The sequence below is a fragment of the Trachurus trachurus genome, assembly GCF_905171665.1.
Source record: "Trachurus trachurus genome assembly, chromosome: 4".
Classification (NCBI taxonomy): Eukaryota; Metazoa; Chordata; class Actinopteri; order Carangiformes; family Carangidae; genus Trachurus; species Trachurus trachurus.
This window is the reverse complement of record NC_139898.1, coordinates 7,101,981-7,114,825: the sequence shown is the minus strand read 5'-3', so window position 1 is coordinate 7,114,825 and position 12,845 is coordinate 7,101,981. Positions and strand designations below refer to the sequence as shown.

The 12,845-nt window shown below is 39.2% G+C and overlaps 1 protein-coding gene across 1 annotated transcript; it reads left to right on the top strand.

The window, feature by feature from the left end:
• Positions 1–1,185: 1,185 nt before the first annotated feature.
• Positions 1,186–12,021, top strand: brdt (bromodomain, testis-specific; the record flags this gene model as incomplete). The annotated part of the gene is made up of 19 exons (XM_083970067.1): positions 1,186–1,377; positions 1,571–1,708; positions 1,945–2,086; positions 2,340–2,461; positions 2,973–3,320; positions 3,412–3,540; positions 5,984–6,181; positions 6,283–6,464; positions 6,585–6,853; positions 6,960–7,070; positions 7,165–7,287; positions 8,941–8,996; positions 9,086–9,254; positions 9,499–9,569; positions 10,406–10,469; positions 10,558–10,664; positions 11,165–11,361; positions 11,563–11,815; positions 11,906–12,021. The coding sequence occupies 19 exons, from the start codon at positions 1,186–1,188 to the stop codon at positions 11,969–11,971; spliced, it is 2,937 nt and encodes a 978-aa protein (XP_083826193.1). The 3' UTR covers positions 11,972–12,021.
• Between the last annotated feature and the right edge of the window lie 824 nt (positions 12,022–12,845).

Genomic DNA, 12,845 nt, shown 5'->3' with positions numbered 1-12,845 from the left:
AATCCCATTTCAGAATCTGTTTTCAGTTTTGAACAACACATTTTCAAGATTTGATCCAATCCAATCAGATTACTTTTGAACAACTGGGCCCTGGGCTTTGTTAGACTGTGATGAGTTTATAGCCTAGTTCAGTCGCTCGGGTATATTCTGCCAAACATATTCATGAACCCAAGACGAAGGGCCAAAGTAAGATATGCTGAACTTGACTGAATTTATAATTGTATGGAAGTGTTTTGATAATTTGTCGTATTTTAAACCATAAAATAAAATGCAACTAAGATGAATACAACTTGCAATGTAAATTATTTGGGTTGGGTTACAAGGAAGTATTGTGACTGCAGATAAAGGCACAACATGGTCCAATTTATTTATTATCAACTTTTTTAATAAACATGGAAGAATACACTTTTGGTCTGTCACCAGTTTTTATGCTTCTCTGAATAGCAAACACATTGTAATAAGTAGGATTTACTTTTATAAATTCTAAATTATTTCTCTTGAAAAGTTATTGTACATGAAGGAGAACTTTTTAAAAAAACATTATTACATGGTGTGTTTTGTTTGTAGTAGGGCAATATATATATATTTATATATACCCTTGAGTATCTTACCTTTTCAAATGCTTAAAGTGTTTGCTAGAAACATGGTTCTGTCCAATTAGATTGCTTAGTGGAACATTTTCAGAGAGATGCAGGAGGTGGCAGTATAACCCATGTTTTGGGAAGATAACTCTGGTGGATCCAGGTGGTGCATCTGTGGACAGTGTGTTGCTATCCACACAAGTGGTATTTTGAATATGTCATTGTTATAAATATTGACCATTATAACTGAGTTATTTCTCACCATGTGATGTTGGGTTGGGTTGGGAGGAGGGGGGGGCTTAGTGCTTTTCATTTGATTTGCTCCAATTAGATTTAGACCAGTCAGAAATGATCAAAGATCATTAACCTTCCCTTTAAAACATAACATTATTAGTACATGTTGTGATTCCTTCTTAAGGACATTGGAGACATGAAGTCAGTATAAGTTTCAATGGTGATGTAGTCTTAAGGGGAGAATTGGTGTTTTTTCAAAATGCCATGACTGATTTTTACTTGTGCTGAAAATTATACTTCACTCTTTATCCAGGAAAACGTGTGACGAACACTAACTTGCACTAAGACCTCTTGGTCTCTGGACAACACAATGTCTGATGTGAAATCCTGTCCCACTGTGAGTGGAAATCCTCCCCCACCAGAGGTCATAAATCCCAAGAAGAATGGACGTGTAACCAATCAGCTACAGTATCTTGAGAAGGTTGTGATCAAAGCTCTATGGAGGCATAACTTCTCTTGGCCCTTTCGCCAGCCTGTTGATGCAGTAGCACTGCGTCTCCCAGTAAGTTGTGAAAATCTCATTTGTAGAAAAGCTGGACAAAGTTTGACTGCAAATGCCTTTCTGAGTTTGTTTTTTATTTGAAGTGTCCTTCCTGGGTGTCACTTAAAACTGCAGTAATACACTTTGTCTTGATTCCATCAGACAGCGGTTTGGAAGGAAAGACTTAGATGCCAGTGTCTTTGTTGTCTTTCAGGACTATTATACAATAATTACAAATCCTATGGACCTGGGCACTATAAAGAGGCGTCTTCAGAACAAATATTACTACCAAGCAGTTCATTGTATACAAGACTTCAACGCCATGTTTACCAACTGCTATATGTACAACCGGGTAAGAGAATACTATTGTCTTGAATAACACACCAACATGAACTGTATTCCAATTGAAACAGACATGTTCACTGATTACTGTATTGAGTGGTACATTACTCCTGTGGGTTTTTTTAATTTATTTTTTTATCTTATCACAATGCTATGGATGAAATATTTTTGCATTTCAGACAGGGTTGTCATTACATTGAAAACCTTTGCTTTACTACAATATATATATTTTTTTTCTTCACACAGCCTGGAGATGACATCGTTTTTATGGCACAGAGTCTGGAGAAGATCTTTTTGCAGAAGGTGGCCCAGATGCCTAAAGAAGAGTGTGAAGTTACAGCAGTCACTACTACAACAGAACCAGTAAAAGTGAAAAAGACAAATGCAGGTACAGTAGTATATTGCATTATGCGCAATCCCAAGATGTGGCGTCGTAACATTACACATTTATTCTTGGAAGCTGCTACATTAGATTGTCCATAAACTGACATTTTACAGACATTTAATTTACAAATGAATATCACAAACACCACAATGTAAGAACAAAAAATCCTTAAAGTAATGTTTCCTTTACATTTATTTTGCTGCTTTAAGTCTAAAGTTCCATTGTCGTGAACATTACCTTTATTTTTTTTATGCAGGAGCATTAAAGCATAGATCCCTTGTGTCAGAAGTGGTGCTCCAACAGACAGTGACAGTCATCCCTCCCACTGCCCCTCCGTTCATCCCACCCATTCAACTCTCTGCACAAATTGATGCAACAGTAAGTCTTTGGGCTTCAGCAGTTCCCACATCAAAGTTGTTCAATTTAATTAAAATATCAACTGTCTTTAAGGTAAAAATCTTTACAAAAGACCTTGTTTGTCATTTTGGCAATATTTCCCGTGATTGGATATTTCAGTAAAGAAAATAAATCAATATGTGGGCAGGAAAAGTTTTATTTTGTTTTATAATAAGTTACATTTTACAATTTTGAAATGTAAAAATCTGTTCAGTCATATTAGTAATGGCTCATTCTGTGGTGGTTGGGTTGGAAAACATCATGCTCCATTCATACCACATAAATACTTAACGATGTTAAACAGACTGTTTCTATTGGAACAAGTTGCTTTAAATGATTCACAAATTTGAATCATTTATAGCAGTGTTGCCGGTGACGTCCATGAGAAATCGCAAAATAAATTCCATAGCACACTTGTCACACTTTAATGTCTCTTTTGACTAACTATTGCAGTGATGTGTAATTTATGTTCAACCTTCTCCTAAATATTCAGGCTAAAAAAGGTTTCAAGAGGAAAGCAAACTCCACAACCTCCAGCACTAAAGAGATCACCATCACTGAGGAGGCTCTTGTTGGGGATCATGCTCGTTGTACCTTATCCTCCAGAAGAGGCTGTGGCCGGCCCATCAAACCTCCTAAGAAAGACTTACCTGCATTTGAGGAAAAGAAGGTCAAACTGCCTGAGCAGCTCAGGTGCTGCAGTGACATCCTGAGGGAGATGCTCTCAAAGAGGCACTATACATATGGATGGCCCTTTTATGCCCCTGTTGATGCGGTTGCTTTGGGTTTACACGACTACCACGAAATCATCAAGCAGCCCATGGACCTGAGCACAGTCCGGGTAAAATTGATCATGATGACACTTTTTTTCCCCAGTATGCAACATTATTTTCTGTATCAGTTTTTCTCACACAAAGTGTTGTTTTTCTCAGAAAAAAATGGACCAAGGAGAATATTCAAATGCAAAGGAATTTGCTGCTGATGTGCGACTGATGTTCTCGAACTGTTACAAATACAACCCACCTTCACACGAGGTCGTCTACATGGCACGAAAGCTCCAGGTATGGAATTGTATTGTTTTTATTTATTGTTCAACCAAATCAGAAAGTCACTCCGTACTTAGATATCATATGGAGAATTTGTTTGTCGATGAGGTTGTGTTTTTGGTGAGTTGTGTATAAGGGTCCGTGTACGTTTCGTTAGTTTGATTTTTCCTTTAAACCGAACTGTCAGAAAACGAAAGTCAGCTGGTAATTTGGTTTTCCATTTCAAACCAAAAACCAAAAAACCAAAATTCAGGCTGGTTTTTTGGTTTTTGGTTTTTTGGTTTTAAAACGAAAAAACGAGGAAACCAAAATCAAATTACGGTAAAATTTTGATTGTCTTTTTGTTTTTGATCTTAAACAACACATTAACGCCGATGACAGACCGGAAGTGTCGGAACTTCAAAATAAAAGCCCAGTGAATTGCGTTATAGCCACAGACTGTAGATGAATGGCCTATAAAATCTTTTTTTTTCTTTGTAAATGTTGTGTTTTGAGCACATGGATACATTTTCACAGCTGTGTTTATTTTTACACATGAGTGACAAGCTGATCATTAAATAGTTCATCTTCCTCATGTAGGCTACTGTTCTCCTCGCTGCGCTGGGTCTCTGTCTCCATTGGGCTGTAGCGCTTCGCTTCCATTCAGTCAGATCATTTTCACAACGTGTTCTGGGCCCGTCTCCGGTCCCAACCCGGCTCGGGACAGGCTGTCCCTCTCTGAAGCAGAGGGTGAGGTCAGCTTCAGTCCTGCATTAACGCCGATGACAGCCTGGAAGTGTCTGAACTTCAAAATAAAAGCCCAGTGAATTGAGTTATAGCCATAGACTGTACTGTAACCTATAAATAGCCTATGAAATCTTCTTTTTTCTTTTTTTTTTGTGTTTATTTTTTACACATTAGTGGCCAAGCTCATCATTAGTTCATCTTCCTCACGTGCCTCGGTCTGTCCGTTGCGCACGCTGCAGCGCTTCGCTCCCAGGTCAGTCAGAGCATTTTCACATGAGGTCAGCTTCACTCCAGTCAGTCTTCACAGACAGTCCACTAAGAATTTCTGAACATTTCCTCCTCAGTTTGTCCCAGGCGGCGGCAGATAGTTTTTTATTTTTTTTTATGGCTTGAACGCCATTATATGAGACCCGGCTATTAATTGAATACCGGCTGATTGTTTTGTTATTTGAGGAATATAGCTATATTACGATCTGCTGCAGTAACGTTCGCCACCTTATGGAATAATGCTGCATGGGGCTGGGTGATAGACCAGCTCTTCTCAGAGACTCAACCCGACCCTGAGATCTCCAACCCCGGGCATATTTGGCAGGTGGCAGCGGCCCCTTTATGGTTCTTTTCTACTCTTTTCAGTCACATGAGATCCAGTCCCAGACCTCGGCTACAGTCCGGGATTTCATCAGGCTCCCTTCCCGGCACAGGGCACTCTATTGGCAGCTTAGATGAGGGGAATCGCCGTGCGTAATGGTCGCGCGTAATGACAGCTCCTCGCCGGTGAAACACAATTAACTGCGCTACTTCTTGCATGTTTGTCTCATGACATGGTAGAGCCGTCACAGAAGTCCGCTGTGAAAATGATCTGACTGAGTGGAAGCGAAGCGCTACAGCGTGCGCAATGGAGACAGAGACCCAGCGCAGCGAGGAGAACAGTACATGAGGAAGATGAGTTAACGATCAGCTTCGCTATGTGTAAAAATAAGCACAGCTGTGAAAATGTATCCATGTGCTCAAAACACAACATTTACAAAGAAAAAAAAAAAGATTTTATAGGCCATTCATCTACAGTCTGTGGCTATAACGCAATTCACTGGGCTTTTATTTTGAAGTTCCGACACTTCCGGTCTGTCATCGGCGTTAATGTGTTGTTTAAGATCAAAAACAAAAAGACAATCAAAATTTTACCGTAATTTGATTTTGGTTTCCTCGTTTTTTCGTTTTAAAACCAAAAACCAAAAAACCAGCCTGAATTGTGTTTTTTTGGATTTTGGTTTGAAACGGAAAACCAAATTACCAGCTGACTTTCGTTTTCTGACAGTTTGGTTTAAAGGAAAAATCAAACTAACGAAACGTACACGGACCTATAAGGCCTATTAAACATGTTAAAAGCATTTTCTTCCTCATAAAATCTTTGAAGAAATTATTTTTGGAAGAATTTGAAGCCATCATAGTTTACATCCATGTAAGGCCTTGATTCTCTTTGCTTGCCTATGTACATGTTAGATTTTGATGTCATTGAGTGAATGTGGTCATTACTGGTCATTTGTTTGGTGTCTGTAACACTGTTCAGTTCAGTTGCACTGTTGAGTGCTGTGAGACATACGTATTTACTACTGGGATACTTGAATGTAAATAACACAAGAAAGGGGCCAGGAATGTACGGCATCTATGCTGTATAGATTAAAGTAGGGATTTCTACTAATTCTATAGAAAATATTTGTGTTTGTATTCACAGGAAGTTTTTGAGGCCCGTTATCTCAAGGTTCCCCAACAACCGGAGGGTGGTCCCATACCTTGTCAGAGAATTATCCAGGGAAAAGGAGACAGAGTGGGCAGCTTGTCAACCTCAGCAAGTTCAGAAAGTGAAAGTTCCTCCGAGTCAGAAAGTTCATCTGAAGAAGTGACTACGCAGCTGGCCGACCTAGAGGCGCAGGTAGGTCATCAGTCATGTCAGTAACGGTGCAAATGACTTTAGAGAAGTTGTTCACCTCAGTGCATTTGACCTAATGATCTCATTGGTGGCTGACTTTTCAGTTGAAGAATGTCAGTGATCAGCTGAGGAGACTAAGCCAAGACCCACTGATGAAACAAAAGAAAAGAGACAAGTTGAAAAGGGAAAAAAGATGTAAAGAAAAAGACATTGCTCGACTAAAGCACACATCCTCCCAATTTCAGTCTATTGTAGAAAAAATCGCCAGCATCAAGAACGCTTCTGTGTGAGTGATCATTTATTATGATTCACACTATATACTTAACTAATACTATAAATAATGGTTAAGTGAGTGTGCTACAATATGTGCTATGGATAATATTAGATGTTTTCTTTGTGCCCCCAGACCTGCCAGCAAACACAATATTCACAGAGTACCTGTAAAAGGTGAGGATGAAGTCACTCCAATGACTTATCAGGAGAAGAAGCAGTTGAAATTGGACATCGACAAGCTGCCTGGTGACAAACTGGGCAAATTGGTGAACATCATTCATACTAGGGAATCATATCTGCGAGATTCCACTCTAGAGGACATTGAGATTGACTTTGAAATACTCAAGCCTTCCACACTGAGAGCCCTGCAGACGTTTGTCGCAACATGTTTGAGGAAATGCAGTAAGTACAGCTCAGTCCCGCTTTATTGCACTTCCCTCCCTCACCAAATGCAACGCAACTGTTCATTTAAATTTGCTAAGGAGGTTTGTTCTCTTCTGTCCAGCAGAAAAAAAGGTGAAACCAGCCAAAAGAATACAGACATCGAAATCAAAGGATGCCGGTAGATCTGGGGTTAACAGGAAAGAGCAGCAATTGATTAGGAAAAAAAAGGAGGAAGGTAATTTTATTTCATTATAATTTTCAAATTTATGCTTCAAAGATGGTTGTTGAGTGTAAAAATTACAATTTGTCTCTCTTTTTTTTTTCAGCAGCTGAAATAATGGTGTTTCCTGACCTCAGCAGCAGCAGCAGCTCGTCGTCGTCCAGCTCTGACAGCAGCAGCGGCGGCAGCAGTAGTCGGTCTAGCACTCCTGAGAGCAGTGACTCTGAAACAGGTTAGCTGCTCTCCAACATTCTGTCCTCATCTACCTCTGACTTCATCTTCCCTTCTTTCTCTCTAAAATGGGCAGGATTAACCCAGGTGCCTCACTTCTACGTCTCACGTCAAATATTAAATTGTTTCATATTATCCACATTCATCAGGTGTTTTGCTCTTTTGTGTTTCTTTCCCCAAACACGTTTTACAAGCTGTCTACATGGACGAGGTGTGTACATAGTAGCATATAGCACATAATCTTCTACAGAAATCAGATATTATTCTTGTGAAATACTTAACAGAGCTGTCATTTTATTTTAGTGGACATCCATTTATCATCAGTGATGTAAATCATAGCCAGAATTAAGGAGTATATTAGGCTGAGGAGTTTACTGTCTGTGGTTAAAACCTTCAAGGTTGCTGCAGCTCTGGACTCAGCAGCACTGATAGGTTTGACTGGGTGGAGCTCTCCTTAACCATCTCTTATTGCAGTATTACCATGTGCTATTGCTTTATAGAGAACACCTCTACACCATAGCATGGTGCAAAGTTGATGCAGTGGAGGTCAGCAAAAATGAGACTGATTACCACTGTTAAGTTGGTATAAATGCCGAACCTTTACTTTTTAGCATCCTGTAGCACTGGCTACACAATAGCCAACACCATGTGGAATTTCTCACAATTTAACAAACCTGGCATTGACATTGTAACCCCATGTTCATTGTTAAAGGGATAGTTCAACATTTTGGCAAATTGACATTGCCATAATATAGTTTTAGGAGTAGGATTGTTACCTTTAATTGACGGTGCAAGCTATTTTTAGAACGGCGGAGCAGAGCCGCGAGTTGCTCAGAGCTACGCTACGGAGGCTAATGGGATTTCTTGGTTTCCTTCATCAAAGTCATGAAATACACAATCCAACAACTACAAAACACTCTTGTGAACAAGTTGTGACCTGCACATTCACCACACTATGAGATGAGTTTGATGAGGGAAACCAAGAAATTCCATGAGTCTCGTAGCATAGCTCTGAGCAGCTCACGGCTTGGCTCTGCCGTTCTAAAAATAGCTTACACCGACAATTAAAGGTAACAAACCTACTGCTATGACTATAGGGATTATGGCAATGGGCCAATTTGCCAAAATGTTGAACTATCCCTTGAACCCATTTCATGGAGGTGAGTTTTGTTCTTTTCTTAAGAGGCTTTGTACAAAGAGCTGTTCTTTGTTCGAAGATTACAACCTGTAACCAAGAGAAAAAATGTTTTCCTGGATTTTAACATCCGCTCATGACAGTAAAACATTAACAAGTACATCACTGTGGTGGAGTTGTACATGATATTGCCAAAATGTAGTATAATTATTATATAATTTTCTTTGTATAATTTCCATATACAGTCATTGCTCTACATAGAAATGACTGACTGGTCCCCACATAAAGGGAAGCAATGTTTTTTTTTCAAATATATAATACATAGCCCTCTAATGTTTGATAATTGCAAACAAAGATCCTCATACAGTAGTTGTGTCCAGATTGAGCATGGCTGTGTGTAGCAGGTGAGTGGTGGTGTAGTGAAAACTAGAAAAAAAAAGCAAATAGATGTTTTGAAATAGTTATGCTAATACTCATCATCACAAATGACTGGTGTCTGACTCACTGCATGTTTTTCAGTGCCAAAAACAAAGAAGCAGAGAAGTAAAGAATCTTGCCAAAAGGTTAAGACAAAGGTAAATATATTTACTATTTTCTTTGAGAAAATATCGTAAGTTATTCTTGCTGGTCACAATAATGTGTAAGAATGTAATTTCTTCTTAAGTCAAAGGTCCCACGTGCTGCCTCTAAAAAGCGGATAAAGGAGACGAACAATTTGACAAAAGCCTCAGTGGAGACATCACAGCCTCCTCCTGCTGCTGTACAGTCCACAGCAGCAGAGCCTGAAGGCCACCCAACACACAACAACGAGGAGCTGGCTATGTCACCTCCAGGTAAGGCTCAAATGAAGAGACTTTTATTTTTTTCATGGTGCCAACCTGAACACCTTTTGTTTTGTTTTGGTGGGTGTTTTTGGTTGTTTTGACCTTGACCGTCCGTGTGTCTCATTCAAACTCTGTCTCATGACGCCTCCTGCAAACTTCTGTTGTTTTCCCTCTAACCCCTTCCTGTTATCTCCTCACCTCTTATAGTGTGATGATGTGTTGACGATCTATCCTGTCGTTTGCTGTTTGATAGATTTGTCTGCCCTTCTATCACCCATGGCATCTCCAGAGGTTTTGCTGGACTGGGCTGCTGCCAGATTTGAGGTACTGGAGATGAAAATGCAAAACTTAGATACCGGTATTTAATTGTTAAAAGACAAGGTTTTATCATCATGTGACACACTTATGTGAATGTTACAGTAAATCCACAGAAATCCCCAGACTGAATCTAGTTACCCTGTGTTTTGTAGTTGGACTACAGCTCCGGAGATCTGGATAACATGCATACAATACAATACTGTGTAGTATTTATAAGGTCTGAATGAAAAGTAGATGTGCAACCTTGTTGCTGTTGATCTGGGTTTGGTATGATAATCCGTGCAGACAGTGAAATGAGTAGGGCTTATAGGGATGCTCCAGTGGTTTAGAATTGAATTTCCAGTGTTGAAGGAATGGCAAGAAATGGATGAAGAAAAGAATGGTGAAAACTAATGCTACGCGCCTCACAAAAACAAAATCCTACAATTTCCATCATGCAACTCAAGCGCATGTTATTGTGAGAGGGGGACAGACACTCATGTTCTGTGTAGACATGAAAAACTATTCAGGCTCTATCAGAATCCCAAAGGAAACTAAATCTGTCATAATAATAATAATAATAATAATAATAATAATAATAATAATAATAATATGGATTGAATCGCAGTAAATTATGCAATCATTCCAGCAATTTCTTTAGTAAGGCAATTATATTATATTTTTCTACAGTACTAATATTGATAAATAGTAACTCGATGCAAGGTTCAAAAGCAGTGTTTTGCTGCCATCTCATCATGGAGTATACCTGTACACCAGTGTGGCAAGGTGAGATGTTAGACCACTGGAGGTGTCTTCTTTGTGCATGATTTTAGAAGATGAAACTAAATCTGATCTGTCAGCAGGGCCCAGTGCTGTCCCCTCTGAGAGAGAGCCCGCTTCAGATTTCCAAAGATGAGACAAAGTCCAGTGAGTCACTAAAAGACACCAACGTTGGCATCTCTATTCATGGAAAAGAAGTTCAGAACATTATGAACTTATAGAGTGACTATCTCAGATTTCAGATACCCTGAGGACGTCCTGGATGGTCATTTGACTAATATGCCTTTCGCGAACTCGGCAAGTAAATCTGCTGAAGATGAAAAAACCACGGTTCCTAAAAAGGTGAGTATTCTTTATCTGAGATACTGCGACAGATGGCATGTTGAAGAGTGACTCTGTTGATCAGGATGCAGAGGACGAGCTGGAAGAAGGGCTGAGATAAACTTAAAGACTAACATGGAGTTGGTCACTTTTGTTTTTATCTGTGAAACTGTTCTCTCTGAAAATCAACCGACTGGTGATAAACTTTAAACATAAATCAGGAAATTGCTGCTAAAACGGTACAATATTAACTGCAAATGGGACTATATATAACTTCTTTTTTTTAATACAGAGCCAAATGATTTCTCCTTGATTTTACTATTTAAAACAGTGCTTATACTATACCTTGTCATATCATACAATTCATCTTCCCACCATCAGAGGGTGACAAAGTATTGTCTGTGACAATATTAACGATATTTTACTTTCTTTTTTGTTACCCACTAGTGGGCAAACTACAAGTTTACTGTCCCACACTCCTTTATAGGCTCCCAGTGAACATAGTCATTTGTCTCGTTCAGGACATTGTTCTGAAAAATGCTGAGTCTTGGGCGAGACTGGTGAGACAGTCAGTCACTCCAACTGCAATCAAGTCTTCAAAGGAGAGTTTCCAGCAGTTCCGTAAGGCTGCCATGGAAAAAGAGGAGCGAGAAAAAGCACTGAAGAAGAAGTTGGTTGAAGAAAAAAAGGAGAAGGAGGCTCCAGATATAGACATCAGGTATCCTCACAGAAACGACAAATGCATTACTTGTTTTGTTGGTTCAATTTCTCAGGCTAAAATTGCCATAACTTTGTACAAATCAGAATGTTGGCAGTCTGGTTTTTAAAAGAAAGCTCACTGATAAGTCCAACTAGCTTCTACTCTGATTGCTGATTTAAAAAGTATAACCTCTAAGTAACAAGGATGTTCTCCATTCAGCCTCCCTGGCCCATATACAGCAGAGCAAAACCCTCAGCCAGTTAGCGATGCTGATGCTGATGCTGATGCTGATGCTGATTCACCAGAGAACATCTGCACAGAGACCCCAGTTACCCCAGATACCTCCAAGGAAGTTGAGCAGCAAAAGCCAAACTCTCCCGAGGAAACACAACCTGTAACCACACAGGTCTCAGTAGACAGGGAAAGGGAAATGGCTCGAAGGAAGGAACAAGAGCGTCGCAGGCGAGAGGCTGTGAGTATCTCTTGCCCATGTATTAGTCTGCTGTTTGTGGTAAAGTGCCTTTTTGACAGTAACTCTATACATCTCTGTCTCTCTTTACAGATGTCTGGCATTGACATGACTATGCAGCAGGACATCATGACTACATTTGAGCTTAACCTGGACTAACATATAAACACATATAAATGTGTCTTGCCCTTAAATTGTATTGAAATAGTTATTAAATGTTTGCACTGACGCACTCTTGAATGTGGGATTAGGGTGAAGCATGCATGTGTTTCTGTTCTTTTCACATTTGGATGAATCCACTTAATCTGACGGGTGTGTGTGACAAGTTAATTAATGCATCCATACACTGTAGTTAAAATGCCACATTGTTGTCTTGTTTGCAGAGTTCTGTAGTGTTATTTTTGATCTTGTGTTTACGTTATTCTATTCAAATGAACCCTGACCACCATGCCTTAGTTAATCCTGACTCAAAGTATGTTAAATGTAGACTAAACACTGGTTTGTATGTACAAATTAAATGCAAAAGTTCAAAGGTTTATTTTCTAAAAAAAAAAAAAAAAAATCTGTACAAAATAAAAATGTCTGTTTTGAGATCTGTTGAGAGATTGAAGCCAGTAGATCATCAGTGTGTTCAATCTCAGTGCCTTATTTGCTTGACCATTGAAAATGCCATAGCCTATATCTACTGGATATGCACTGCACTTTGTTGTTCATACAGTTCTTGTCATGCCAAAGTTGTTTTTTGACATTATCAACATATTCTGTATGTTACCATTCTGTATGTTACAGTTTATATATGCTAGTATAAATAAGATTTTTTTTTTTACTCAAGATAATAAAGCTATTTTCACTAAGCAATAAACATCACTTCATCCAGTTATGATTGCAGTGTGGTGCAGATCCTCCCCACCCCCTGACTCCAGAAGTTCATCAGCTAGAATTTTTCAGTTTTACACACTACAGAGATAAACTTGTTGTCAAGAACAAACTACTGTATCCGTCTTCTCATGCACACTCCTTCTACTGACTCCAT